The sequence below is a fragment of the Canis lupus genome, chromosome 8 (assembly GCF_048164855.1).
Source record: "Canis lupus baileyi chromosome 8, mCanLup2.hap1, whole genome shotgun sequence".
NCBI lineage: Eukaryota > Metazoa > Chordata > Mammalia > Carnivora > Canidae > Canis > Canis lupus.
Window position 1 is genome coordinate 67,837,679 of NC_132845.1, and position 27,612 is coordinate 67,865,290.

General features: G+C 39.1%; 1 protein-coding gene across 4 annotated transcripts in view; it reads left to right on the forward strand.

Moving 5' to 3' along the window:
• LOC140638936 (cytochrome P450 3A12-like) overlaps positions 1 to 27,612 on the forward strand; it is a 72,859-nt gene that overhangs the window by 36,116 nt on the left and 9,131 nt on the right. For 2 of the 4 annotated variants that reach the window (XM_072837110.1, XM_072837113.1), the window contains 9 exons: positions 3,046 to 3,370; positions 6,968 to 7,061; positions 9,182 to 9,234; positions 11,286 to 11,385; positions 18,369 to 18,482; positions 18,737 to 18,825; positions 20,206 to 20,354; positions 24,449 to 24,576; positions 25,636 to 25,702. In XM_072837110.1, the coding sequence (XP_072693211.1) occupies positions 3,300 to 3,370; positions 6,968 to 7,061; positions 9,182 to 9,234; positions 11,286 to 11,385; positions 18,369 to 18,482; positions 18,737 to 18,825; positions 20,206 to 20,354; positions 24,449 to 24,576; positions 25,636 to 25,702 (865 nt within the window). In that variant the 5' untranslated portion in view covers positions 3,046 to 3,299. Of the gene's footprint in view, positions 1 to 2,478; positions 2,620 to 3,045; positions 3,371 to 6,967; positions 7,062 to 9,181; positions 9,235 to 11,285; positions 11,386 to 11,440; positions 11,723 to 18,368; positions 18,483 to 18,736; positions 18,826 to 20,205; positions 20,355 to 24,448; positions 24,577 to 25,635; positions 25,703 to 27,612 lie in introns of those variants that run through there. The other 2 variants (XM_072837111.1, XM_072837114.1) reach the window with 2 other exon arrangements.

The window sequence follows — 27,612 nt, forward strand, 5'->3', positions numbered from 1 at the left end:
TTTTTTAATTTTTATTTATCTACGATAGTCACAGAGAGAGAGAGAGAGAGAGAGAGGCAGAGACACAGGCAGAGGGAGAAGCAGGCTCCATGCACCGGGAGTCCAACGTGGGACTCGATCCCGGGTCTCCAGGATAGCGCCCTGGGCCAAAGGCAGGCGCCAAACCGCTGCGCCACCCAGGGATCCCCATAAATGGGAATCAAATATTATCAAATGTTTTTTCTAAAAGTATTTTGATGATAGGACTTTTTTTAAAACTTAATTTATTAACGTGATAATTGATATTTCTATTTTTCTTGTTAACCACCCCTGAGTTCCAGGTTCAAATCCAACTTGATCAGAGTGTATTATCACTGCTGCATTAGGTTTACCTGCTCAAGGTCAGTCAATTCACACTAGGAGGTCAACAATTAGAACAACTGATAGCTGACCTGTGAACTGGTCCAGACAACTGGAGGCTACTCACCCTCTCCTCTGTCCTTGGAATGTGTATTTTGCTGTCTTTCCCATCCCAGAAATTGCCCCAAAGACACAGCCTCAATTTAGTAATGTGGTGCTTAGACTATCTGGAAGGTACATGTGACTGAACACAGTTGAGGTCTATGTATAAACTTTTAAGATGTGGCAGTCAGGTGTAGAGATCTACTGTCTTATAGCTACCCAAGACAAGACTTGTGAGTAAATTCCTTTTGCATATTAAAACTGTCAAACTGAGGTGGTATTCTATTACTTGGATTTCTTCCTGGCTTCTGCATATAGGAACCAGTTTCAGATTACACCTGAATAGGTTGTAAACTCAAGCTCTCTTGAATGTTATTTGAGATTCAATTTGACCAATGTCTATAGAAACAGAAAGCATATAAGCTATTTCCCGTTGAAGAGAACACATAGTTACTTTTCCTTGGCTGTACTATAATTTGTTCGTTTTCTCTAGCTACAACTGAATGATGCCTGGGTCTTTTTTTATTTTATTTTATTTTATTTTATTTTATTTTATTTTATTTTTTTGCTTTTTTTTTAATTTATTTTTTATTGGTGTTCAATTTACTAACATACAGAATAACCCCCAGTGCCCGTCACCCATTCACTCCCACCCCCCACCCTCCTCCCCTTCTACCACCCCTAGTTCGTTTCCCAGAGTTAGCAGTCTTTACGTTCTGTCTCCCTTTCTGATATTTCCCACACATTTCTTCTCCCTTCCCTTATATTCCCTTTCACTATTATATATTCCCCAAATGAATGAGAACATATGCCTGGGTCTTAATTATATTTTTATCCCACGTATTTAGAGCAGAGTTTGGAAAGTACATGATGTTAGTACAGGAAGGAGTACATGACAGCCACGAGGGATGAGGGGTGTTGTTCCAAAACACAGTGTCTTCCTTCATACATTCTGCACAACTCTGAGGATCCGAGTTTCATCATATCAGGTGTCACCTCCTGAGGAAAGATGGAGCACAAAGCTCGTGCTTCTTTCCCCCTACAGACAAGGCCATCTGCATTGATCTGGTGCTGGCTGAATTTTAGTGCCTAGCAATGACTAGCCTATCATTACTGGGACAGGTTCTAACCAGCTAGAGCAGGGCCTGAGGTAAATAGGGCAGGTGGATGCCCTTATTGGCTTAGTTACAAATCATCATAGTGGAGCATGGGTTTTGGAGCATATTAGTTTCCACAGAGGCTTGGTTTCCAAGTAAAATAAGAAAGGCTTTGTGCTTATGTGAAGGAATTAAGTTGTCCAGATTATCAGATGACAGGAATCTTCCCTTGTTTGCATGTATTCTGTGTACTCTGCTGGGGAACATAGGGAGGCAGATCCCACCCAACAATACCCTTACTACCATCTTGACTAGCATCTGTCTTTCCTGCTGATGTGAGGCGGAGTCCTTTGTCCTGGAAGACCCACAAGATAGCTGCTGTTCAGGTCACCGTGGAGGTAGGAACAAAAATTTAACCACTTTGCTGTTGCAGCCTGGATCTCACTATTTATGTAGTGACCCTTACCAGGGAAGGGCAAGCATTGAATACTGATGTTTCAGAGCCCAGGAGACTTTCCAGTCTCTCTTCATGTTTGCTTATTTACAATTTGTTCTTGTGATCAATGGGTTGTTGGAAAGCTCATTGCAGTCACTGAGTCTCAGTTGCCACATCTATAAACAGGGAATATCATGACCCTATTGAATGGTGCCCAGTGAAGGCACCAAAAGGGGCAGAAATATTTCAGAATTCCTGGGACTTTCTCTCCTACTTTTCCTGGGGATCATCTTCCAGCTTCCTATGTCTGCCCATTGTTATTATTCAAGCTTGCAGCCACTTCTTTCTTAATTATCTATTTGTAGGGCTGTGTTGTCCCAGAGATTCCAGAAGTATGCCACATAATCCATAGTTTCTTAGGCCATGCAGACACAGTACATGGGTCAGAGTGATGATAATGAGCAGGTGTAATTTCTGGATACTACTATGTTCTTAGATTTCTCCTGGAGGGTATGTGGCCTGGTCACCTACAGTCCACCCAAAAAGGACACCCAGGAAGCCCCAAAATTTCACCTCTGCCAACTCAACTCCACCAACCTTTTCTGGATGCTCCCCTGAGAATATAGTGCTTTCCTGGGGGATTAGGTATGTAATGTTGATGAGTACACAGACTGCACCTCTAAGAAGCTATGTGTAAGGCAGATAGGTGTCAAGACCAACAATGGGACTAGAGTGTAGAGAGGCCAATAATAGTACAGAAATTTCCCAGAGAAGGCAGTGGTTATATATGTCAAGGAGGTTGTTGAGGAAAGACTCTAATAGTAATTATGTCTGAAATGGGCTTGGAGGATGAGTAGGATCCTTGTAGGGGACACAGGGGGATTTATAGGCAGAGGAAATTACATGGGTAAAGATGTGTAAACCTAGCTTGTTTGAAGGATTTCGAGTATTTAGGGGTGTAGGGAGCCATGGTGACAAGGACAGGCTAGAGATTTAAGGTGAGTGGCTTTCCCTGTGTCTATAACCTTTAAGATTACTAATAACACTGAGTTGTTTATTAATTTCCCACAGAGCGTGAACTCAAAGAAGATCAAATTGAAAGTGTCTACCTTGCTTTGCCAACACTCATGGGTGGAGTACCTGGAGGTGGAGCAAGAGTGGCCTTTCTACTGGTTGTAGCTCCAGCTCCTCCCCCTTTTCAGTATATACATTCTAGCCTCACTGAATCATTGCTGTGGGAAGGGAAGCTCTGCACATATAGGCCAGTGAAGACTAGCACACACTGCTGAACAAAAGTAAAGAGAATACGCAGAAGAAAAGTGGCCATGGACCTAATCCCAAGCTTTTCCATGGAAACCTGGCTTCTCCTGGCTACCAGCCTGGTGCTCCTCTATCTGTGAGTAACTGTTCAGGCTCATTGCCTCTGGAACCTTGACTTGGGTTACTAATCAGCATCTACCTTGTTTCCCTTGTCCATTTTGAGGATCAAAAGAGTTAACAAAGGGTAAATAGCTCAAGTGTTGAGTACTTCAAACATGCTAGGAACACATAAGAGGTTATTACTGATCTCACCAGATCTACTAAAGGAGTACCCCCCATACCACAACTATAATTTCTGTAGGTAGGAGGTAGAGTGACATTACTTCCTCTTAGAGATGATCTTCCTATTGACCACCATTTGGGATCTAGACTAATCAATCTGAATTCAGGAAAAGCAGAAAAGTCAACAGGCCCTGGTGGTCTGGCATCCTCACCCCCTTCCCAAGCTATGGGGATTCATTCTGGAAGTAGAGGGAGTGCCTTGGGTCTTTGTCTCATTCTCTTTACCTTCTGGTCTGTGTCTGCTGCAGTACACATGTAGAAGGATTGGGCTTGTGTCACTCAGGTGGTTCCTGCTCCCCTCCCTCCACCACCAGGCATCATGTACCTAAAGCACCTCGTGCAACCAGACTTCCAGGGTCTAGGAGATGCCTCACATTTCACTTCAGAATAGGCTCTTCCCTCTTTTCTGTGACCCTCTCCTGTCCATCTCCCCACTCTGTAATATGCAGAATCTTTACCTCTAAATGACCATCTTTACAGCTGAGGAGACTTGGCAGATTTCTTAAAATGTTATTCATTTCACCTTTTCCTTCCAGTCTCTGGGAGGGTTAACATCAGTATAGAGATTTCTTTACCCCCAATATGAAATCTGCCAGCTGTCACAAAGACAGAGCCCTGAAAGCCAATTTGGATTTTAAATATGTTTTTGCCTTTATATTACAGTACTGGAGGAGGAATCTGAACATCTAGCATAGGAATTCCTTTCAGTGGTGGGATTACTAGCATCATGGAGCAGGTTGGGAAAGACTTGAGTTTCACAGTGTGGGTAGGAATGGACCATCCATGTCATGTTTCACTTATGTTTCAATTTCACTTTCTTTAACAGTAGGAAATCATGAGGACATGAACATAGAACATGGAAACCTCATTTTAATTTTCTGAGAGAAAAGTTAGGATTCCCAGGTGTTTATGGCAACACATTTTTTTGTGTGATGACGTTTAAGATTAATTCATGTGGTTTAATTTCATTCTACTTAATAATAGATTTTTTCTGAGATAAGACTTTCCAGCATGTTCTTTCTGAAGGATACAAGAGGGCTATTGGTTCAGCCTTTACTACAAAGGTGTGTAAATAACCTACATCTTCTAGAGTGATGTTGAGGATATGAAATTAGTGTACACACACATAGTTCTGTGATATAGGTCATATATATTTTTAAATCCATTGACTGGGAGGTTATTTTAACCTCTCAGCACAGGGGAGTAGTGAGACTGAGCCACTACTGTTGTGAGAGGCATCCAGGTAGGACTGGGGATGGAGCGGGAGAATATTCTTTCCTCAGAGCAGATCTCCCAGAGATTCTTTTTTGATCCTGGTTCCACAGGTGGTCATCAATGGATCGCAGGGTTAGCATCTCATCTGCTTGCAGCCAGTTGTCAGGGTTACCATGTAAGTCATAAGTCACAGTGTGTGTGGTCTGTCTGGCAGTGGGGCTGTCACTGGATACTGTCATCACCAGGTAAACAACACTGTAGACTTAGAAGACACTGGTGTAGCCAAGATTCAGTAGCTGTAGACAGTGCCCTCTGCATGCAATGCAACGTAAAGGCAATAAAAATGAATGGCTTTATTTTAACCCCTTCATGTGTACCAAAACCAATATTAATCTACCAAGAAGAGGGAAGCTGGAAAGAATCAGAAAAATTTTCCTGGCCTATCCTCCATGACATATGGAGCCATGTGAGTCTAGACACTAGACAAGATCTTTCCTTGGGACCAGTGTTGCTGATACTTTCACTCACTTGTTTGGCCTCACCTGGGAGTTCATGGAGCATAGTGAATGTTCAGAAATAGGACTTGATTTGTTGTGGTGGTGATGGCAAAGAGGGGATGGAGGTGGGACTGAAGCTACCCTGGATACTGGTAATTGGTGCTCCTGTGTCCAACTGTTCTGGAGGAAGGATCCAAACACCCATCTAGGTCTTGCTAGGGGCCTCTTCTGGTCCCTCAATACACATCCATTTATGCAATTTGGGGTTTTATTTAATTATGTAAGATTTACTAGATTTGTACAGATTATTTTGAACCTACACTATCTTTCTTAAAGGCTAGCCTCCAGAGATGAGGAGACAAGGTCTTCATTCCAGTCTATGGAACGTTTTATCATTACTCATTTTATGTTGCATAACATGTATTCTGCTATCAATTAGAGGTATCTGGACTTTGGAAGGCCCAATATCGGTAGCTGAAAGCACCTGTAGGGCATGTAGCCATTTCTGCCCAGCATCCTTTCCCATCTTACTTTCCTTATTTGCCTCTATGGGGTTAGCCTTATAGGTCTATCAGGTTCATGGGTAAAATGGTTTCTGGCAGCCCCTTCCCTCAGCCTCTTTTCTTCCTCTATGCTGTCATTTTTTAGCAACACCTAAGTGGAAGGTTTGCAAGAATCCAGAACTCCCAGTTGTGGGATTCCACACATGACACATGAAAGATGATTGTAGGCAAACCTACCATAGGGAGCACCATCTGTAATGGGTTTCCGAAATAGTTGATGCACAGAGCAAATAAACTAACTGCTTTGTGAGCAACCATCTTGAGAAGAGAATTAGTGTACCAGGCAGTGTGCTGTGTGTATCACAGGTTGAAGGACCAGAAACAATAAGGGGAAGAATGGTCAGGAAATTGTTTCCTTTCTGATTCTTTTATATGGAATCATATAGAGCACCTATGGGTCAATCCCCCTTCTCTACAGCTTAAGAGAAGCAGAGTGTCTGACAACAGAGTTGGGTGGAGTTGAAAGCTTCTCACTCTGTATGAGGCCACTGGAGCCCTAGACATAGTTTTCATTGTATAGCAATGAGAATACTGTGGTTGCTCAAGGCCTCCCTATGAAGATAAATTTAAGAAGGACCAGATCCCACACAGCAACAGGTTCTACAAGGAAGGGAAAATGCAAAAGTCTCTGAGTAAGCTGTATGAACATTTTCACCATAGAATGTCAGTAACCCTCAGCTATTGAGTGGATGCAATTAAGTAAAATCTCTTCATCAGAGGAGAGAAAATTTTTCCTCTTCTCACCCAGAATGAGAATCTCCAAAATCATGGAAGAGTTATTTACTAAATAATTATGAGTGAATTTCCCTCAAGAAATCAGCATGAACTTTTCAGAAGTCCTCAAGTGTGGAAACATCTATCAAATCTTCACTTTAGCATTGCATCTGTGAAGTTTCCAGCTGTTCTTAGCTCTAATCATCATCATACTGTTTGTGTGTCTCACAGTGGAGGTCAGAAAGCAGATGATGAGTGAATGTAATTATTGCTGTTGGAATTGCAGTTATTATTTCTTGCCTACGTGTTACCTCCCTTCTTACCTGTCCACTTCTGCGGCAGTGACTGAGCAGTCCCAGTGCTTATTCCACCTGTGACCTGGCTTTATCTTTCATTTTATAGGTATGGGACCTACACACATGGGGTTTTTAAGAAGCTAGGAATTCCTGGACCAACACCTCTGCCTTTTGTGGGAACTGCTCTGGGCTACCGTAAGGTAAGTATTGTCTAAGCTCCCTCTTTTGCTTCTAACAGTTGTAAATCCTAGCTTAGTTTCATGATAAAAATGCTCCTTCTCAGGAGGAAGTGTTTAGATTTCAGACTTCCCAGAAATGATGTCAAAAGTTCTATCCGACACATGGCCAGATCTGCCCCAGGCCATGCTTCTAGCTGTCTGCTATTAGGAGCCTCAGGTTTTCCCTCGGTATACAGCCCAGCTCTTTGGTTGATTCAGCACAGGACTTGATGTTGTAGCTTGTGAGCTTTGTGAAGAGGCTTTTGTTTCTGGCAGGTGCAGATTCCCAGGAAGGCATCATCGTATTTGTAGTAGAAGAGCATCAAGGGAGTCCATGCTAGTAGTCCATTAAGCTGTGTATGCTAGAGTCACACTTTTCTATTCATTGTACAAGATCTGGGTAGCCTTTTCATTTTCTGGGATAGCTCTGGAACTTTAGTTTATTGGGAAGACCAAGATTCACCTTTGGGGAATTTGCACATAGTTGAATTCTCTCAAGAATTGCCAAACCTCTGCAGTTATTTCCAAGCCCTAACTCTCCTTTTGCTAATGGTGACATCTCTTGGGATTTGAGAGGTTGAACCAGAGGTCTCTGCTTTACTTCTCTATCTTCATTGTAGACACCTTCTGGATGAGTTAAACCGGGAAGGAGTTCTGGTGAGGGGTAATGGTGCTTGCCTTGACTTCAGAGTTTAACCTTTGAATGAATTGTGTGTATGTATGTTGTTTTTCATACAAAGGTAGAACCGCTTATACAAAGTCACTAGAAAAAAAATGCTTTGACAAATTTATTAAGAAATTAATATACTGAATGGAGTGTGCTAGTGGATCCACAGATTGATGTTGGTGGAGACGTTATGGCTAATCCAGCTCTGATTTCTTGTCCAAGGCCCAGCCCCTGGATAGAAGGTTAAGAGCTTACATCTAGAAAGCAAGCAGGCAGTCTCACAGTTCTTTGCTGTGAAGTTCCTTTCCCAGATCTGGGACTTTTTTCTCAGATACCACTTATCTCCTGCTGAGACCCTCAGTGGCCAATTATCATCTAAGACAGTCTTGGACTTTTCCCTCTGAAAAAGCAATAATTTCTTTTCCATTTTTCCTGTATCAACTCCTTAGTACATGCTTCCCTAGTCCTACATTTCTGGAACCTTGTTTTGCATGGTTAAAACATCAAAATCACAGTTGAAACTTAGTGACATGAAGTTGTTTTTTTTTTAAATGACAGAAGTGAAAACTCAGATTAAATTTTGTTTTGTTTTTTATTTTTTTTTAAGATTTTTTTTAAATTTATTTATTCATGATAGTCACACACACAGAGAGAGAGAGAGAGAGGCAGAGACACAGGCAGAGGGAGAAGCAGGCTCCATGCAGGGAGCCCGACGTGGGATTCGATCCGGGGTCTCCAGGATCGCGCCCTGGGCCAAAGGCAAGTGCCAAACCGCTGCGCCACCCAGGGATCCCTGTTTTGTTTTTTAGATTAAGTGTTTTAATTGGCTCTGTTCTTTGTGCAGAGTGTTGGCACTATCCCCTCTTTTTTTTTTTTTTTTGAGGTGGATGACTAGAAGGGTAGTCCACCTTGTCATTCACTCATTCATCTCTCATTTATTCACTCAACAAAGGTGTTAGACTTATGTAAAACTGCTAGATTAAAAGAGGTCACTGGTGTCTTAATATCCTAAATCCTCTGAAATCTCGTAGGGCTTATGAGATCAATGAACAGGGTGGTAACTGGGTGTTCAGAGTATGCAGGCCATGCTTATTTTCCTTAGCTACAGTTTTCCCACATGGCCCTGAGGTAATATTTCAGAAGGTTTTGAGATTTCAAGAAAAAACATGCACAAGCCAAATATATCAGATAGACATGGGTTACACAGTCCTCAGAGACAGGGTAAGATGTCCAGTATCTACAATACTAGGAGAGAACTCAAGAGGGACTTGAAATTCTCTGTTCTAGTATCTCTTCTGTTTTCTCTCCCTTTCTTTTTTTCCTATAAGGTAAGGGGTAGTAAGCCACATTTCATGAGATCTAAGTCATTTTGGTCCCTGTTATACATAGGGCTCATTATGTTTAGATGAGTAATATGTTTTGTTTCTTCTTGCAGGGTTTTTCTGTTTTTGATGAGAACTGTTTTAGGAAGTATGGAAGAATGTGGGGGTGAGTATTCTGGAACTTTCTATTGGATAGGCTTGTTATGATGAGGCCCCTGTGGTATGGACAGTCTCAGTTGAGAGCCCCTTGGGATGAAGCCTAATGTAGTAAAGCTTCTGGAGTCTCTCCTGCCTGGAATCCTAAGTGTCACCAGATGTACAGGTCTAAGTATAAATCGAGCCTGGAGTGGTATAGTGTGGTGTGGGGCTGCTAACAGCCAGTGTGGTCTCTCCCTACATTTCTTTATCTTCTCTGGTCAAGTCCTCATAAACTGCAGGGTTCTGCTGTGTTGGTGTGACCCATAAGCAACATGATGGAATAGAAAGAAGACAGATCTCTGGATCACCCTGGTTCAGCTCACTGCCCCTTCCTATATTCAGTACTTATCAGCTCAGAATGGAGCCAGCCTTACATTCTGGGCCCAGTTCTGTCCTTAGCAAATGGTTCTCATGCATAGCTATAGAGAAGAACCACCTGGAAGAGCTTGTTAAAAATGCAGATTCTTGAGCCTCATCCCCCAGCAACACCAAATCTGAAGGATGTGGGGTGGGGGCCAAGAATCTGAATTTAACTGGTAGTGGAAGTAATATTAGGGTTGTGTGAGATCCTGAATATAAAGGGTAACACAAAATCATTGTCTCTTGTCCACCCAGGTGTTTTTGAACAAACATGATGGGACAAGGGGAATCATCCAAGAATTATGATCAGGCTGCTAGGAAAGTTGACCTAAGCACCACTTCAGTAACTTCTATCACTGCTTCAACACTAAATGTACCTGAATCCCACTGAAATCTCTGAGTTTTAGAATTACTTTTGGAGATGGGTAGCATTTAGTATAGTGTCCTTATCTGTTTTTATTTATTTTTTAAATATTTTATTTATTTACTCATGAGAGACATATAGAGAGGCAAAGACATAGGCTCCCTCACAGGGAGCCCGATGTGGGACTTGATCCTGGACCCCAGGATCATGCCCTTAGCCAAAGGCAGACGCTCAACTGTTGAGCCACCCAGGCGTCCCTCCTCATCCGTTTTTAGATGTGATCACAAAACCATTTGAGATTCCTCTGTGACATTAAAGAAAGAATAGGGGAATTGTGGGAAATCTTTCATTTTGTTCTTAATAGAAAATGCAGATGATTTATAATGGAAAACAAAATGCCAGAGTAAACCTCATGCTGGTGACAGATTCTTATTAACAGGTCATACTGACACTCAGGAGGTCACGCTAGAATTGAATGGATCACATATAAAGAGTCAGCTTTATATGACAATGTGCAAAATTGGACTTGCTCTGTTGCTATATGATGTCACCTACATGAAGCCCAAAGAACTCACACTTGGGACCCACATATAAGAATAAATATAAGTAATGAAAAGGAAATGTATCTAAAATGAATTGTGCATATTCCCTTGTATTTCTTTATTCTCTTTGTTTTTTGTTTTACATTTTTCTAACAATGCTGTCAAGGACCTCTCTTAAGTTTTAAAATTTATATTTCCTTTCAAATGTAACTAGGAAGCATATTTTAGAAAATAAAGCAAGGATATAATTCATAATATTGCCATCGCTTTTTGAGCATTCCAAGTCTTTTCATTTGTAGACACATCTTCCATATGTGTGATTAGTGTGTGCACAATTTTCATCTAATATTCTATCACATGCCTTTCATGTGTTTGATATATCTTTAACATTATAATTTTTAGTGACTGGGTAGGTGGATTCTCCTTCTTTTTTTTTCTGTTCCTAGATGATTTACTTGCCTTCAGTTATTTACCAACCTAACTTCCTCTTTAATAATATTTGATAAATTATTTGAAATGCTGACATAATTCTAAAATATTTGAGATATTTTAAACATAGAAAAAACCGTGGAGAATGGTCCAGGAACTATCCACGTATGCATGTATACTCAATAAATGTTCTAATGTTATTTCTAACCCTAATCTCAGAGAATGGATTAGGTATCATGAGGATAAAAGTCTGGACTGCTAGGCATGGCTGCAGCTGCAAAAACTAACATGTTACGTATAATCACATCTGTTTTCCCAACACAGGTTTTATGATGGGCGACAGCCTGTGCTGGCTATCACAGATCCGGACATGATCAAAACAGTGCTAGTGAAAGAATGTTATTCTGTCTTCACAAACCGGCGGGTAGGCATGGGTTTATTTTATTTTATTTTATTATTTTATTTTATTAAAGATTTTATTTATTTATTCGTGAGAGATACAGAGAGAGAAGCAGAGACAAAGGCAGAGGGAGAAGCAGGCTCCATCCCGGGAGCCCGACGCGGGACTCGATCCTGGGACTCCAGGATCACATCCTGGGCCGAAGGCAGGCACTAAACCGCTGAGCCACCCAGAGATCCCCTATTTTAAATTTACATAATTATTTATAAAACTTTTATTTTATTTTGAAATAAGAATAGATTCACAGGAAGTTGTCACAGGAGGTCCCATGTCATGTAACCTTCAAGCTGTTTCCTCTAAGGTAAGATCCTGCATAACAAGGTCCAAGCCAAAATTGACATTGGTTCTAGCCACAGAGCTTACTCAGTTGTCAATAGTTTTATATGTACTCACTTGTATGTGTGTGTGTGTGTGTGTGTTGCTCTCTGAACATTTATATTACATGTAGATTTGTGTATTCACCACCCCAAGGATGTTACAGGGCTGTTCCACTACTAGAAGTCTCCTTCTTACTACTTTTTTTATAGGTATGGTGTGTAACTAGTCATTTTGTTGTCTCAGGGTCTTCAGCAGAGCAAACATTTTTTATTTTGGTAAGGCCAGTTTATCTTCTTTTCCTTTTATGGATTGTGACTTTGGCACCAAGTTTGAAAAATCTTCACTTAGCCCTGAGTCTGAAGGAAGTTCTCCAAATATTTATTTTATATTTTACATATAAGTATATAGTTTTATATTTTACATGTAAGTCTGTGATTTATTTTGTATTAGTTTTTAGTGTTACTTGTGAGGTGTGGAGTTTATTTATTTATTTTTATTTTTTTTTATTTTTATTTTTTTAAATTTTTTATTGGTGTTCAATTTACTAACATACAGAATAACCCCCAGTGCCCGTCACCCATTCACTCCCACCCCCCGCCCTCCTCCCCTTCTACCACCCCTAGTTCGTTTCCCAGAGTTAGCAGTCTTTACGTTCTGTCTCCCTTTCTGATATTTCCCACACATTTCTTCTCCCTTCCCTTATATTCCCTTTCACTATTATTTATATTCCCCAAATGAATGAGAACATATGTTTGTCCTTCTCCGACTGACTTACTTCACTCAGCATAATACCCTCCAGTTCCATCCACGTTGAAGCAAATGGTGGGTATTTGTCATTTCTAATAGCTGAGTAATATTCCATTGTGTACATAAACCACATCTTCTTTATTCATTCATCTTTCGTTGGACACCGAGGCTCCTTCGGTGTGGAGTTTAGTTCAAAGATCTTTTTGTTCTACGGATGTCTAATTGGTTCAGCACCATTTGTGAAAAGGCTGTACTTCCTCCATTGAATTGCTGTTGTACCAGTGTCAAAATTTACCTGGACCTATGTGTATGTGTCTATTTCTCATTTTCTGTTCATTGATCTCTGTATCTATCCCTCCCCCGGGTCCTGGCTCTCTTGATTACTGTAGCCATATAGTGAGTCTCAACATCATGAACAGTGATTTCTCTCATTTTATTTTTGTTGGAATTGTTTTAGGTATTCTAGCTTCTTTGCCTTTCGATACAAATTTAGAATTAGCTTATCTATGTTTACATAATATTTGCCAGGATTTTGTAAAACATGACTTAAAGGTATTGATCAATTTGTGGAAAATCTATATATTTACTAAATCATATCTTTCAATGCATGGATGCAATGTGAGCTTATTTAGGTTTTCTTTGATTCTTTTCACCAACACTTGGTTCTCAGCATAGGAAAACCATATGTTTTATGTTTTGTTAAATATACATTTAAAGTATTTCACCTTTTTTGTGATTATAATTCTTACTGTGTTTTTAGTGTGTTTTAATATATTCTTGTTATTATATAGAAACAGGGTTGATTTTTCTGTTGATCTTGTTTCCTAAAACCTAGCTTAGCTTATTTAAGATGCAGAGGTGTTCTTTTTTATATTCCTCAAGATTTTCTACATTGACAATTATGTCACCTGAAATAGGGACACTCCTATTTTTATCTTTCCAATCTGTATGTCTTTATTTCTTTGTTTTGTCTTACTGCACTAGCTAAAATTTCTAGTATGATGGTAAGACTGGTGAGAGTGAACATTTTGCCTTGTTCCTGATGTTAGGGGTAAACATTCAGCTTTTCACCACTTAACTATTTTATATATATATATATATTTACAATGAAAACTGTATATATTTAAGTGTGATGTTTTGATTTATATATACACTGTGAAGTGATTTGACCAATGAATTAACATATCTATCACCACCCAGAGTTACTCTATGTGCGTGTGTGTGGTAAGAATGCGTAAGATCTACTTTTAAAGTAAATTTCAAGTATACAGTACAGTATTAATAATTATAATCACCATGCAGTATATTCAGGCTCCAGAACTTATCCATCTCATTACCAAAAGTTTGTATGATGTGATTTCTATCTGCCATTTTCCCCAACCTCTGATAACTACCATTCTACCCTCTACTACTGAGCTTGACTTCATTTTTCTAGATTCCACTTGTAAGTGAGATCGTGCAAATCCTGTCCTGTGTCTGGTTTAGTGCTCCTACCCTGTTGTCCATGTTGTCCAGGCTCATCCATGCTTGGAAATGACAAGATTTCCTTCCTTTTTAAGATTGAGTAATATTTCATTTTCTGTATCTATTCATCTTTCCCTTTACATTTTAAAGTAATTATTGATAATGATTTATTATTGTCATTTTGTTAGTCCAGCTGTTTAATTGATCAATTTTTCTTCCTTCCCATCTTCCATTGTAATTTCATGTTGTTTTTTCCCACAACTGTGGGAAAAATGCTTTGATTTTTTTCACTTTATCTTTTCTGTGCCTACTCTAGGTTTTGTTTTGGAGTTATCAGGAAGCTTACATAAAATATCCTCTAGATATAGCAGTCTGTTTTAAGCTGATCAGAACTTAAATTTGTTTAAATCCTCCTCACCGATTTTATGTTTTTGGTATCACAGTTTACACATTTTTATAACATGTATCTAACATATTATTTTAGCTGTAGTTCCTTTTTTATTTATTTTAATTTTTTAAATTTTTTTGATTGGAGTTCAATTTGCCAACATATAGCATAACACCCAGTGCTCATCCCGCTGAGTGCCCCCCTCAGTGCCCATCACCCAGTCACCCCAACTCCCCACCCACCTCCCCTTCCACTACCCCTTGTTCATTTCCCAGAGTTAGGTGTCTGTCATGTTTTGTCACCCTCACTGATATTTTCACTCATTTTCTCTCTTTTTATTCCCTTTCATTAAGTTTTATGTTCCCCAAATGAATGAGACCATATAATGTTTGTCCTTTTCTGATTGACTTATTTCACTGTAGTTCCTTTTTTAAAAAATTGTCTTTCAGCTTTCTCTTGAGTTACAGGTAATTTGCATATTATCACTACAATTTCACTGTGTTGTGAATTATGTATTTATATTTATCAGTTACATTTATGCTTTCATGTGATTTTATGTTACTAGTAAGTATTTTTTTTTTTTTTTTGCCAACTTGAAGGACTCCCTTTGGTATTTCTTATAAGGCAGGCTTAGTGGTAATGAATTCTGTCTACTTTTGCTTGTCTGGAAATGTCTTTATCTCTCTCTCTTTTCTGAAAGCCTTGTTTTTCTGGGTAAGGTATTCTTAGTTGGTATTTTTTTTTTTTCAGCACTTTGAAGAAATCACTCCCTCTATTTTGCTTTTCAAGATTTCTGCTGAGGAATCCACTGATAGTCCCATGGCATTCCTTTGTATTTGATGAGCTCCTTTTCTCTTGCTGCTTTCAAGATTTTTTGGGGGGTTCAATTTTTGACATTGTTACTATAATGTCTCATGGAGAAGTGTTTTTCAGATTCAATCTTACTGGGGACTTCAAGCTTATTTCCCAAGATTTCCATACATTTCCCTAGGTTTGGGAAGTTTTCAGCCGTTGTTCCTTTAAATAAGTATTCTACCCACTTCTCTCTTTCCTAGGACTCCCATAACATGAATATTGTTTCACTTGATGGTCCTATAAGGGATGGTCCTGTAGGCTTTCCCCCCGCAGTTTGTTCGTTCTTTCATTCTTTCATTCTTTCTTTTCTTCTCCACTCTGACTGAATTATTTGAAATAATCCCTAGGACATGGTTGGTTCAGACAGTTGGGGGCCACAATATTGGCAACTGCATGATCCTTAGCAGCAAGTGAAGTAGAGGGTTCTTTGTGCCTGTGGTGTCTGTTGGGGTCTTCAACAGCACCACCAGATCCAGTGCCATAGGACTGGGGAAAGAGAATAGTGGCAAGAGTTGGTGCTCTACACACACTTGTCTGTAGGGGCTGAAAGCAGTGTTATGCCCAGAACAGAGCTAATGCCAGTGGTAGGGCCTATGCCAACTATGGGCACACAAGTAGATTTGAATGCCTGAGCTGTCTGTGTGTACTCACGTGGCTTCAGGGCTAGCCTGTAGTGCATACACAGCAGCAGGCACTCATGACTAGAGTTCAGACTGGCATGGGTGTGGGTGTTACAACTTCAGGGGTTAGCTGTAGTCTCAGTGGCAGTGCAGTGTAGTGACAGGAGTCAGGCATGACTTCAGGTACCTGAAAGGTACTGGGGCTGGGATGGTGTTTTATATGTATGCCCAGTTACAGAGGCCAAGAGTGGTTGGTGGTATAGATTCTAGGGCTCAGGATTTTGGGGGTGGTGCTGGCTGAGGCAACTCAAGTGAATGCAGATGGGACACAGCAGACTCAGGCATCTGGATCTGCAAATGAGAAAACCTGTGAAACTAACTGCAGCAAAATCTTAGAGGGTGCACAGTGCTGTGCTGGCTGTAGATTCCCCACGAGCTAAGGCTGCTAGGGTCCTCTGAGAGTGGTACATGGAACTGTGTTTACTCCTGCCACTTCGCTGATACTGGTAGTCCTGCCCTTCTTTGTTCCTAGCTATGTCTAGATGTGTCAGCTATGCCAGTCCCTGGAAGGTTTGAAACCAAACAGTTGCTAGTGCCATGCCCTGAAGGACTGGGGCTAATGGTCGCTTATCCTTCTGCTCATTACCCAAGAAGGGGAATTGTGGCAGATCAGGGAGTATCCTGTTGTGCTGAGCAGTGCTGGCCTGGGTCATGGGGTGATGCAAGCAAAATGACTTTATTTCCCTTACCTTGTTTTTGTATGGTTATTCTCAGGAGTTTTAGTCTACTGTGTTGTTGAAGTTTCTTACTTCAACTTGACTCCTAAGCTCTTAGACTTATTTTTGTTATGGATAGCCATCTAATTGTTGCTCCTTTGTGGGACGACAGAGGCTGATGTGTCCTATTTCATCATCTTAGTGATATAACATCAATTTTTCATCACTGAGGTGATGTTGGCTTTAGAGTTTTTAGATGTTTGTTATTAAGTTGTGGAAGTTTTCCTGTCTTCCTGGTTTGTGAGATTTTTATCATGAAATGGTGTTGGGGATATCCATTTTATTTTTATTTTGTTTTAATTAAAAATTTTAAAATTAAAATTTAATTAATTAACATATACCGTATTATTAGTTTCAGAGGTAGAATTCAGTAATCTATCAGTTGCATACTATACCCAGTGCTCATTACTTCAGGTGCCCTCCTTAATGCCTATTACCCAGTTACCCCATCCCCCCCACTTCCCCACCAGCAACCGTCCCTCCTTAATGCCTATTAAGGCACAGGTGCCCTCCTTAATGCCTATTACCCAGTTACCCCATCCCCCCCACTTCCCCACCAGCAACCGTCAGTTTGTTCCCTATAGTTAAGATTGTCTTGTGTCTTGTTTGCCTCCCTCTCTGTTTTCCTGTTATTTTATTTTTCCTTCCCTTCACCTATGTTCATCTGCTTTTTTTTCTTAAATTCCATATATGAGTGAAATTATATGGTATTTGTCTTTCTCTACCTGACTTATTTTGCTTAGCATAATACCCTCTAGTTCCATCCACGGTGTTGCAAATGGCAAGATTTCCTTCTTTGTGGTGGCTAAATAATATTTAATTATATATGTATAATTAATCTTCTTTATCCATTCATCTGTCAATCGATATCGGGGTTCTTTTCATATTTTGGCAATTGTGAACACTGCTGCTATAAACATTGGGTGCATAGTGCAATGGCTGGGTTGAGGGTAGCTCTATTTTTAACTTTTAGAGGAACCTCCATACTGTTTTCCAGAGTGACTGCATCAGTTTGCATTTCCATCAACAGTGTAAGAGGCTACCCTTTCTCTGCATCCTCGCCAACACATGTTATTTCCTGAGTTGTTAATTTTACCATGGAGATATCCACTTTAAACAAAATATAATTTAGAAAGATGGAAGAAACATTCAAGCTGGTTGACTTGATAGGCAAGTCCCAAGCTGAGAAATAGAATTATCTAACTCTTTTTCTTTATGTTCCTTTGGGGAAAGTATAGGGGGAAAGATTTCCATGTAACTACATCATTTCTTCACAATAGCAAATGGATTCCTAATCTTTTTATTGTTAACTACTTTTCTTTTTAAATCACCTTATCAAGACATCTGTTTGAGATGCTCATGATATGGATATGTGTAAAGGCAGAACTGGTCTGAGGCAACATACATTTGACAGGGCTATCTGGCTATCTTCCACCAATCCAATTCTACTTTGCAGTTTAGAAGAATATACAAGCTGTTAATCCTGTGTATCCTCCTGAGGAGTAGTTTGCTGCCAAATTTTCCATACCACATTTACACTGAAAAGTAGATGGAATATAAATGCTAGAAAGCACTCATGTGGCTGGATAACTCCTTCAGCCTTACAGGAAGCTAAGCATTCGGGATAAATATTGATTAAGCACCTACCATAGAGCCTGCTACTAAGTCAGTAATCACTAAATATTTGTTGAACAATTTCTGCATGTTTAACAAATTTTCCACAACGTTTGAGGCCTTCAAAACTTATGTAGGGCAAAATGTGTTTTGCTTTGACTCCAGTCTTTTGGTCCAGTGGGATTTATGAAAAGTGCCATCTCTCTGTCTGAGGATGAAGAATGGAAGAGAATACGAACATTGCTGTCCCCAACCTTCACCAGTGGAAAGCTCAAGGAGGTAAGAAAAGAAGAGGTTCAATTAGAAAGTTAAGGAATACATCTGGGGACAGGTAGGAAATAAGATCGTAGTCCATTTCTAAGGACTAGTCTGCTGATTTTGGGCTTCCTAGAAATGGTCTTTTCATGTCCTGGAAGAAACATGATAAAATTTGTTATTAAATGTCCTTTCCTGCTGTATGTTTGTGAAAGCCATGTCATTCTGGGACTTGATTCTTGGATTTAACTTCAGATGGTGTTGTATTTTGTGTGTAGATGTTCCCCATCATTGGCCAGTATGGAGATGTGTTGGTGAGGAACCTGAGGAAGGAGGCAGAGAAAGGCAAATCCATCAACTTGAAAGAGTAAGTAGGAGTGCAGCTTCTAGGATTCCAGCTCTGTCATGACACTTTCCAGCTGTTGAAAGCCCAATTCCCACTGTTGAGTTACTCCAATGAACAAGCTGAAGTAGACATGTGGTGTTACAACCCCAGTGGGCCAGCCAAGGAGAGGTAGCTTATCTAAAAAGGCAGAGCAGCTAGGAGAGAGAGGGTCTTCTTTTGTGTACATGAGGCAGGATTAATTTATCTGCTTTATTGTCACCTTGGATATCATGGAAGACAAAAATATGTGCTTGAAAAAAAAGGAAACATGATTGTACCAAATCTTTTAGTGTAGAGAGTATGGAATGGTGGTGGTGGGAGAACACTTGGTATATATTGCTGGGCACTGGGTGTGACAAGAAAGTGATCATGTGGAACTTGGAACAACTTAAACCCCTTCCTGATTTTGTTGCCGATATTAGCAAAATACTAAATATATATATTTTTTGCAAAATGCTAAATACTAACTCTTATGACTATTTGTCCTTCTTTCAATCTCAAAAGAGAGAAGGCCCTGCTCAGGGGAGAGACTATATATATATACAGACTATATATATATATATATATATATATATATATATATATATATATACTGGTATATTTTTTAATTATGCAGGATGAACAGATATATATTAGGATTGTCCTAGGAAAACTAGTGGTATATGATCACTTAGCTATGGCATCCCCTAAATCAATTTTGGTGTGACTTAATATATATTTTTTAACTAGGAACATTCTTAGTTGAACATTTTCCAGAAATAAGTGAGTCCTCAGGGCAATCTCAGATCAATGGAGATGAGACAAAATGGGTCTTTCAGGAGACTTAACAAGGGTGTAGAGAAAAGGGATGGTGTTCTTGGTAGCACAGAACAGGGTAGGGTGTTGGTGTCCGGTAATGTGCTAAGGAGGAATCAGCTCTGAGCATACAGACTGTGGTGAGAGAAGATCCAGTTCAGTTTCAGCTTTCTTGACTCCCTGAGAAAGGTTTAATTATTCCACCATTTTTTCTGCTCAGACACAGTGATTATCCACCTTCTACTGCCTATACTCAAAACACATTCATGTAATTTGTCTGATTTGGGGTCTCTATCCCTCCATGACTGAGCTCCTTGAGCTCAGAGGTGTGTCTAACTTGCCCTAGTATCCCCATCACCCCCAACACAAGGCCAGCTGCATCACTTGCACCTCATGAGTGAGTGTGATGGGATATAGATTCTTCAGATGATCCAGCGGGTGTTCTGGAAGTATGGCTCTTGTCTTGCCTGAACATTGGAATCTACATGCACTTCTTGCTGAATGTGTTGGCTGAGAATAGTAAAGAGGTGCTGATTTTATCATCCATGTCTTTGTTTTTCTACTCAGCATCTTTGGAGCCTACAGCATGGATGTGATTACCAGCACATCATTTGGAGTGAACATTGATTCCCTCAACAACCCACAAGATCCCTTTGTGGAAAATATCAAGAAGCTCTTAAAATTTGATTTCCTTGATCCATTTTTCTTCTCAATATGTACGTACAGTGCTATTTTCCTTTTTATCCTCCCTTCCTGTTTTCTCCCCTTCTTTCCTCCCTCACTTCCTCTTTTCCTAATTTCAACAACAATTTTATTGAGATATAACTTCATATAACATGTAAGTCCCCCTTTGAAAATGTACAATTCAATTTTTACAGTCTTGAGTGTTCATCAACCAAGGAATGGATTAAGAAAATGTGATATGTGTATACCATGGAATCTTATTCAGTCATAAAAATGGAAGAAAATCCTGTACTTGGACAACATGATAGATCCTGAGGGCATTATGATAAATGAAATAAGTCAGACAGGGAAAGACAAATACTGTATGACTTCAATTGCGTGTGGAATAAAAAAAAATATAAAAAGGAGATCAGATCTATGGTTCCAGAGGCAGAGGCTGGGAATAGTACTTGAATGAAGGTGACCAAAGGTACAAACTTTCAGCTCTAAGATAAGTATCAAACTGATAAATACAACTTGATGACTGTAGTTAACACTGCTAGGGATGCCTAGGTAGCTCAGCTGTTGAGCATCTGCCTTTGGCTCAGGGCATGATCGTGGGGTCCTGGGATTGAGTCCCCCATCAGGTTTCCCACGGGGAGTCTGCTTCTCTCTCTGACTATGCCTCTGCCTCTCTCATGAATAAATGAATAAAATCTTAAACAAAACAAAACAAAACAAAAAGACACTGTTGTATGATGTATTTGTAATTTGCCAAGAGAGTAGTTTGTAGAAGTTCTCATCATAATGGTGGATAATTTTGTTTTTATAACTAAAGGAGAAGATAGATATTAATTAATCTTATTGTGTATCATTTCATTATATATGTGTGTCAAGTATATGCAGTACACCTTAACTTCTATAGTACAATATGTCTATTATAACTCAATGAAACTGAAAATTCTTCTTGTGCATTCAAAGATGTGTGTAACTTTTACTGCTGTCCATTGTTGGAATATTGTTTTCAACCCAGAAATCATGTACTTTTTTTTTACTATTACTTCCCACTTTCCTTAGTTCTAAGCAACCACTAATCTACTTTTGTCTTAACAGATTTGTTTCTTCTGGACTCTTCATACAGAGAGTCATATAACATCTGATTTTTGTGGCTGCCTTCTTTCATTAGCATAATGTTTTCAAGATTCATCCATGTTGCAGCATGCATCAGAATCTTCTTTTTATGGCAGAACAATATTGCATTGAATAGACATATTGCATTTTGTTTATCCTTCCTTTATTTGATGGACATTTGGGTGTTTCCAACTCTTGGCATTTGTGAATAGTGCTGCTATCCACGTATATGCACAAGTTTTTGTTTAAATACTTGTTTTCAATTCCTTTGGGTATGTACTCAGAGGTGGAATTGTAAAATAACTTTGCTATATTTGTACAACGTTTTACATTGTAACTTGCTAAGTTACTAAGATATAGTATGTTTAATTCAATGAGGAACTGCCAAACTGTTTTCCACCATTTCCACTAATAATGATATCATTGTACATTCCCACTAGTACAGCATGAAGGTTCTAGTTTCTGCCCATCCTTGCCAACATTTGGTCTACACTTGTCTATCTTTTTGATGATGGCCATCTGAATGGGTGTGAAGGGTATCCCATTGTGATTTTGTTTCGCATTTCCTGTGGCTAGTGAAGTTGAGCAACTTTTTATATGCTTGTTGCCTATTTCATAACTTCTTTAGATAAATATGTATTCAAATTCTTGGTTGGGATGTCTAGGGCAATGTTGAATAGAAGTGGCTATAGAGGGACACTGGGTGGCTCAGTGGTTGAGTGTCTGCCTTTGGGTCAGAGCGTGATCCTGGGGTCCTGGGATTGAGTCTCACAGTGGGCTTCCCATGGGGAACCTACTTCTTCCTCTGCCTATGTCTCTGCCTCTCTCTGTGTCTCTCATGAATAAATAAATAAATATTTAAAAAGGGAAGTGACTATAAAGGCATCCTTGTTTTGTTTAATCTTAGCAGGAAGTGTCCAGTTTATATTAATTGTGGTATCAGCTATGAGTTTTTTGTAGATGCCCTTTGTCAGGTTGAGGATATTCCCTTCTGTTGAGTGTTTTTATTGTTAAATGGTGTTGGATTTTTGTTAAATACTTTTTCTGCCTGTATTGAGAAGACCATGTGATTTTTTAAAAAAATTTATTATTGTATTGTATTGTATTGTATTGTATTGTATTGTATACTCTGGCATCACTGGGGTAAACCCCTCTTGGTTATGTTATATCCTTCTTTTGATACATTGCTGGGTTCACTTGGCTAGTATTTTGTTGCAGATTTGTGATGTCATAAGATGACATGTCATAAGATATGTTGGTCGGTAGTCTTATTCTATTTTATTTTTTTTGTTTGGTTTTAGTATTAGAGTAATAGTGACCTCATAAAATGAGTTTGGTAGTATTCCTACCTCTTCTGTTTTTTGGAAGAATTTGTACAAAATTCGCATTGATTCTACTTTAAATGTTTGCTAGAACTTAATTGTGAAACATACGGAGCTAAGCTTCTTTTTGTTAGTAGTATCTTCACTACAAATTCAGTCTTTTTATTTGTCTTTCAGATTGCCTGTAGGTTTTTTTTTAATATCACTTTCTAGTTTGTCTTTTTCTAGGATTTTTCCATTTCATCTATTTTATTGGTGTATAGTTGTTCATAGTATTCCCTATATTCCTTATTATTTTTGTAATGTTGGCAGTAATCTTCTCTTTCATTTCTGATGATAGTAATTTGAATCTTTTCTCCTTTTTTTTCTTGGTCAGCCTACCTAAAGGTCTTTTGAAAGATTCAGCTTTGCTTTTATTGAATTTTCTCTTTTTTTAAAATTCTTATTTCATAAGTTTCACCTTTTGTCTGTGCTATATGCTTCCTTCTGCTTGCTTTAGTTTTAGTGTGCTCTTGTATTTTTGGCATGTTTTTGACAGAAAGCTCATTGCTTTGAGATCTTGGTTCTTTTTGATAGGCAGGTGTATATAATGATAAATTTCTTTTTGGTCATTGCTTTTATGATATCCCATGAGCTTTGGTATGTGATTTCTTCATTTTCATAATCTCTAAATGATTCTAAAGTGCCCATTTGATTTCTTCTTTGCCCACTGGCTGTATAGGAATGCATGTATAATTTCTACAGATTTGTGAGTTTCCCAATGTTGTTTGTGTTCTTGATTTCTAATTATATTCCATTGTGGTAAAAGGGCTACTGTGTATTATTTTCATTTTGACAACAATTTCTTAAACAGCATGATTTTTTTTTTTTTAATTTTTTATTTTTTATTTTATTATTATTTTTTTTTTATTTTTTTTATTGGTGTTCAATTTACTAACATACAGAATAACACCCAGTGCCCGTCACCCATTCACTCCCACCCCCCGCCCTCCTCCCCTTCTACCACCCCTAGTTCGTTTCCCAGAGTTAGCAGTCTTTATGTTCTGTCTCCCTTTCTGATATTTCCCACACATTTCTTCTCCCTTCCCTTATTTTCCCTTTCACTATTATTTATATTCCCCAAATGAATGAGAACATATAATGTTTGTCCTTCTCCGACTGACTTACTTCACTCAGCATAATACCCTCCAGTTCCATCCACGTTGAAGCAAATGGTGGGTATTTGTCATTTCTAATAGCTGAGTAATATTCCATTGTATACATAAACCACATCTTCTTTATCCATTCATCTTTCGTTGGACACCGAGGCTCCTTCCACAGTTTGGCTTTCGTGGCCATTGCTGTTAAACAGCATGATTAATTAAAGTAGCATATTATGGTCTAGTGTTTCCAAATAGGCTCTAGTCCAAAAATAAAAGGCTAAGATATTCAGGGATGTAGTCCTGTTCCTTTGGTCACTCCAGAGATGTGGCAGGAAACACTGATCTGACTGCGCTAGTGGTGGTCCCTATGTCTGACTTGCTCTGGCTCAGCCATTGGCTTGAAAATTCGAGAAAAATCATAGAGGGAATAACTCCTGATATGAATGACTCCTGGTGTCTTTTAATCCTCTGATTGGAAGAGCAAGTTATAATTTTCCAGGGAAATTTTGCATTTTCATTGTAATTTCAACTGTTTTTTTTTCCCCTTTACAGTACTGTTTCCATTCCTTACCCCAGTTTTTGAAGTATTAAATATCTGGCTCTTTCCAAAAAGTGTTACTGATTTTTTCACAAAATCTGTAAAAAGAATGAAGGAAAATCGCCTCAAAGATAAACAAAAGGTAAATCCCATGGTGGTTATGTGTGGGTGTTCACTTTTGATCTTTTATTGAGCTGTATACATCCAATGTGCACACTTCTAAGTATATTTTTATGGTAGGTAGAGAACTATAGGATTTAGAGCAGAAGACTACAATTTTAGGGAGAATGAAAAAGGTGAAGGTCAGGGAAGGAGATAAGATGAGTCAGAGACAATGTTTAAAATTTAATAATAAACATAGCAACTAGTATGTCACTGCATAAACTTTAGTGAGAGAAAAACTACCACTTCCCTTCAATAAATTGGCAAAACATAAGAATTATTTTTAAAATCATTTTCCTGGTAGTGTAATTTTGCCAAATCTTACATTGGCAAAGAATCCCTTCAATTCAAACACTTTTATCCTACTGTTCTCCAGGGGAAAGTCCCATCAGGCACCTGGTGGAATATAGTCTGTGTTAAATTTGAGCCTGTCATAGTCTGGAATGGGTAGAAGTCTTCTCTGGACACTGAAGCTGCAAGCTGGCTAAGCCAGCTTTGCCTTCATGAGGCCTGATGGCCAGCACTAGGATGTGTGTAGGACAAGGAGACAGGGCTGATATCACTGAATATTGTGCAGAGGTCTGGGAGAGTGGGACATTGGAAGATGCTGACACAGAAGCTGCTTATGGACTCTGCAGAGGTCAGGGGATTGGTCTATGTGGCTATTCATTAAGAATTAAGGCTGGAAGAAAGGACTGAAGTCAGGTACTTTCTCCTTAGCTAGTAGATGTGACAGGAGAGGGATCAGGCAACTCTTGGGCCAAGAAGGTATGTTCAAAAGTCAGAGAAGCTGAGGATCAGAGAAAGCAAGATCCAAAAAGCAATGGAACATAATGGCTGGATTCCTGTCAGGGAAACATCCTGCTCTCCAAGATTTATAGCTGGACATTTTGTTCTCTGACAACACTAGTCAAACTTCTGGAAATTTTTAGAGGTAAAGGGCCATATTCTCAGGAAAGATGTTATGTATTGTACCTCTGATTTATTTCTGACTTCACAAGTGATTTTTTGTCATTGAAATTTATCTTTCTGTTTCTAGCATCGAGTGGACTTTCTTCAGCTGATGATTAACTCCCAGAATTCTAAAGAAACAGACACTCATAAAGGTAGGCAAGGAGAGCTTCAGAGGGCCATTGATGGGGTGGCTCAGAGAGATGGGTGTGATTCTGAGGTGTGGAGGATGATTTTTAGCAGATGAAATTTTGTCAAATAAAGACACATGTTCAGATACAAATGGTAGTCAGAGCATTTTCCAGGAAAACAAGTCCACAAGTTTTTTCAAAGCTTGAAGGGCAATGATAGGCAAACAATCAGTGGTCTCCCACAGGGAGCTTGTTTTTTTCTTTCTTTTTTTTTTTAAGATTTTATTTATTTATGAGAGACAGAGAGAGAGAGAGAGAGAGAGAGAGAGGCAGAGACACAGGCAGAGGGAGAAGCAGGCTCCATGCAGGGAGCCTGATGTGGGACTCGATCCCGGGATTCCAGGATCACGCTCTGGGCCAAAGGCAGGCGGTAAACCGCTGAGCCACCCAGGGATCCCCAGGGAGTTTGTTTTTAATGTCAATCTTGCAGCCTAATCCAGATCCAGTTAATCAGAACCTCTGCCTGGAAATTCACATCAGGATTCATTACATCAGGAGGCACATGGCCCCAGTGTTGGTGACCTTAACTTGACACACTTGGTTAAATTTGTGTTCACTGGCTTAGTCTACTGGAAGTTTTTTTTTTTTTTTTTTCCTTTTCGTAATTAGGTAGTAACTGGTGCAGGATGCTTTTGTGACTTTGTGCATATTGTGTTTCTCTTAAACTGTTCCCTACTACTTTTATCATCCACAGATGATCTTTGACTATAACCATTATTACCATGATGGTCACAAAATAATGATTTTCTACTTCCACCATTCTTCTACATTCTGAGTGATAGTCCATTGTTAGGGTGAGCTTTCCATTCCTTATTGTATTTGTTTATTTATATATGTCAGTATGATCTCTTATATTACTAACTTAATCTCTTACATCGTTTTTTTTAAGATTTATTTATTTATTTATTTATTTATTTATTTATTTATTTATTTATGATAGACATAGAGAGAGAGAGAGAGAGAGAGAGAGAGAGGCAGAGACACAGGAGGAGAGAGAAGTAGGCTCCATGCCGGGAGCCCGACGTGGGACTTGATCCTGGGACTCCAGGATTGCGCCCTGGGCCAAAGGCAGGCGCTAAACTGCTGAGCCACCCAGGGATCCCTCTTACATCGTTTTTTTATTTAGATCTCCAATTCTCTCAGATTTTTCCTCTGGAAGCCCTTTTTAGTGGGTTCCTGTGTCCTTTTTTCTTTCTTCTTTCTTTATGTTTCCAATAGACTTTATTTTTTTATAGCAGTTTAGGTTCACTGCAAAATTGACTGAAAGACATAGAGATTTATCCCATATTCCTCCTGCCCCATCTACATACAGCATCCCCCATTATCAAAAGTCCACACAATATGGTAATTTCGTCGTAATCGATATACCTACAATGACACATTATTACCACCCAAAATCCATAGTTTACATTACAGTTTACCCCTAAAGTTGTACATTTTATGGGCTTTGACATATGTATAATGATGTGTAACCACCATTATAGCACATAGAGTATCTGTATCCTTTTCCCATATTATTTTCTGAGCATTTCCTTGCATTCTGGCGTGAGACATTCCAGATTTCTCTTTTGTTTCCCCTGACGAGCCTTGGAATCAGCCATTTCTCCGAGAAACTCTGATTTTTTTTTTAGTGAGAATAGTATTTAGAAACCAAAATCTGGGATCCCCCAGTACTCATTGCTACTAGGGTTTCTTTGCTTCTATTTCCTCTCAGTGAGCCAAGTTAAGAACATCAAATATATTTACACAGGACTGACCAACATAAACATTTGTATATCTATCCATAACCAGTAATTTAATTATGATCTCTGTGTTTGAAAGAAAAGAGGAGGCTTGATTTATAGTTGTTTTTATGACAGATATATTTCCATTTG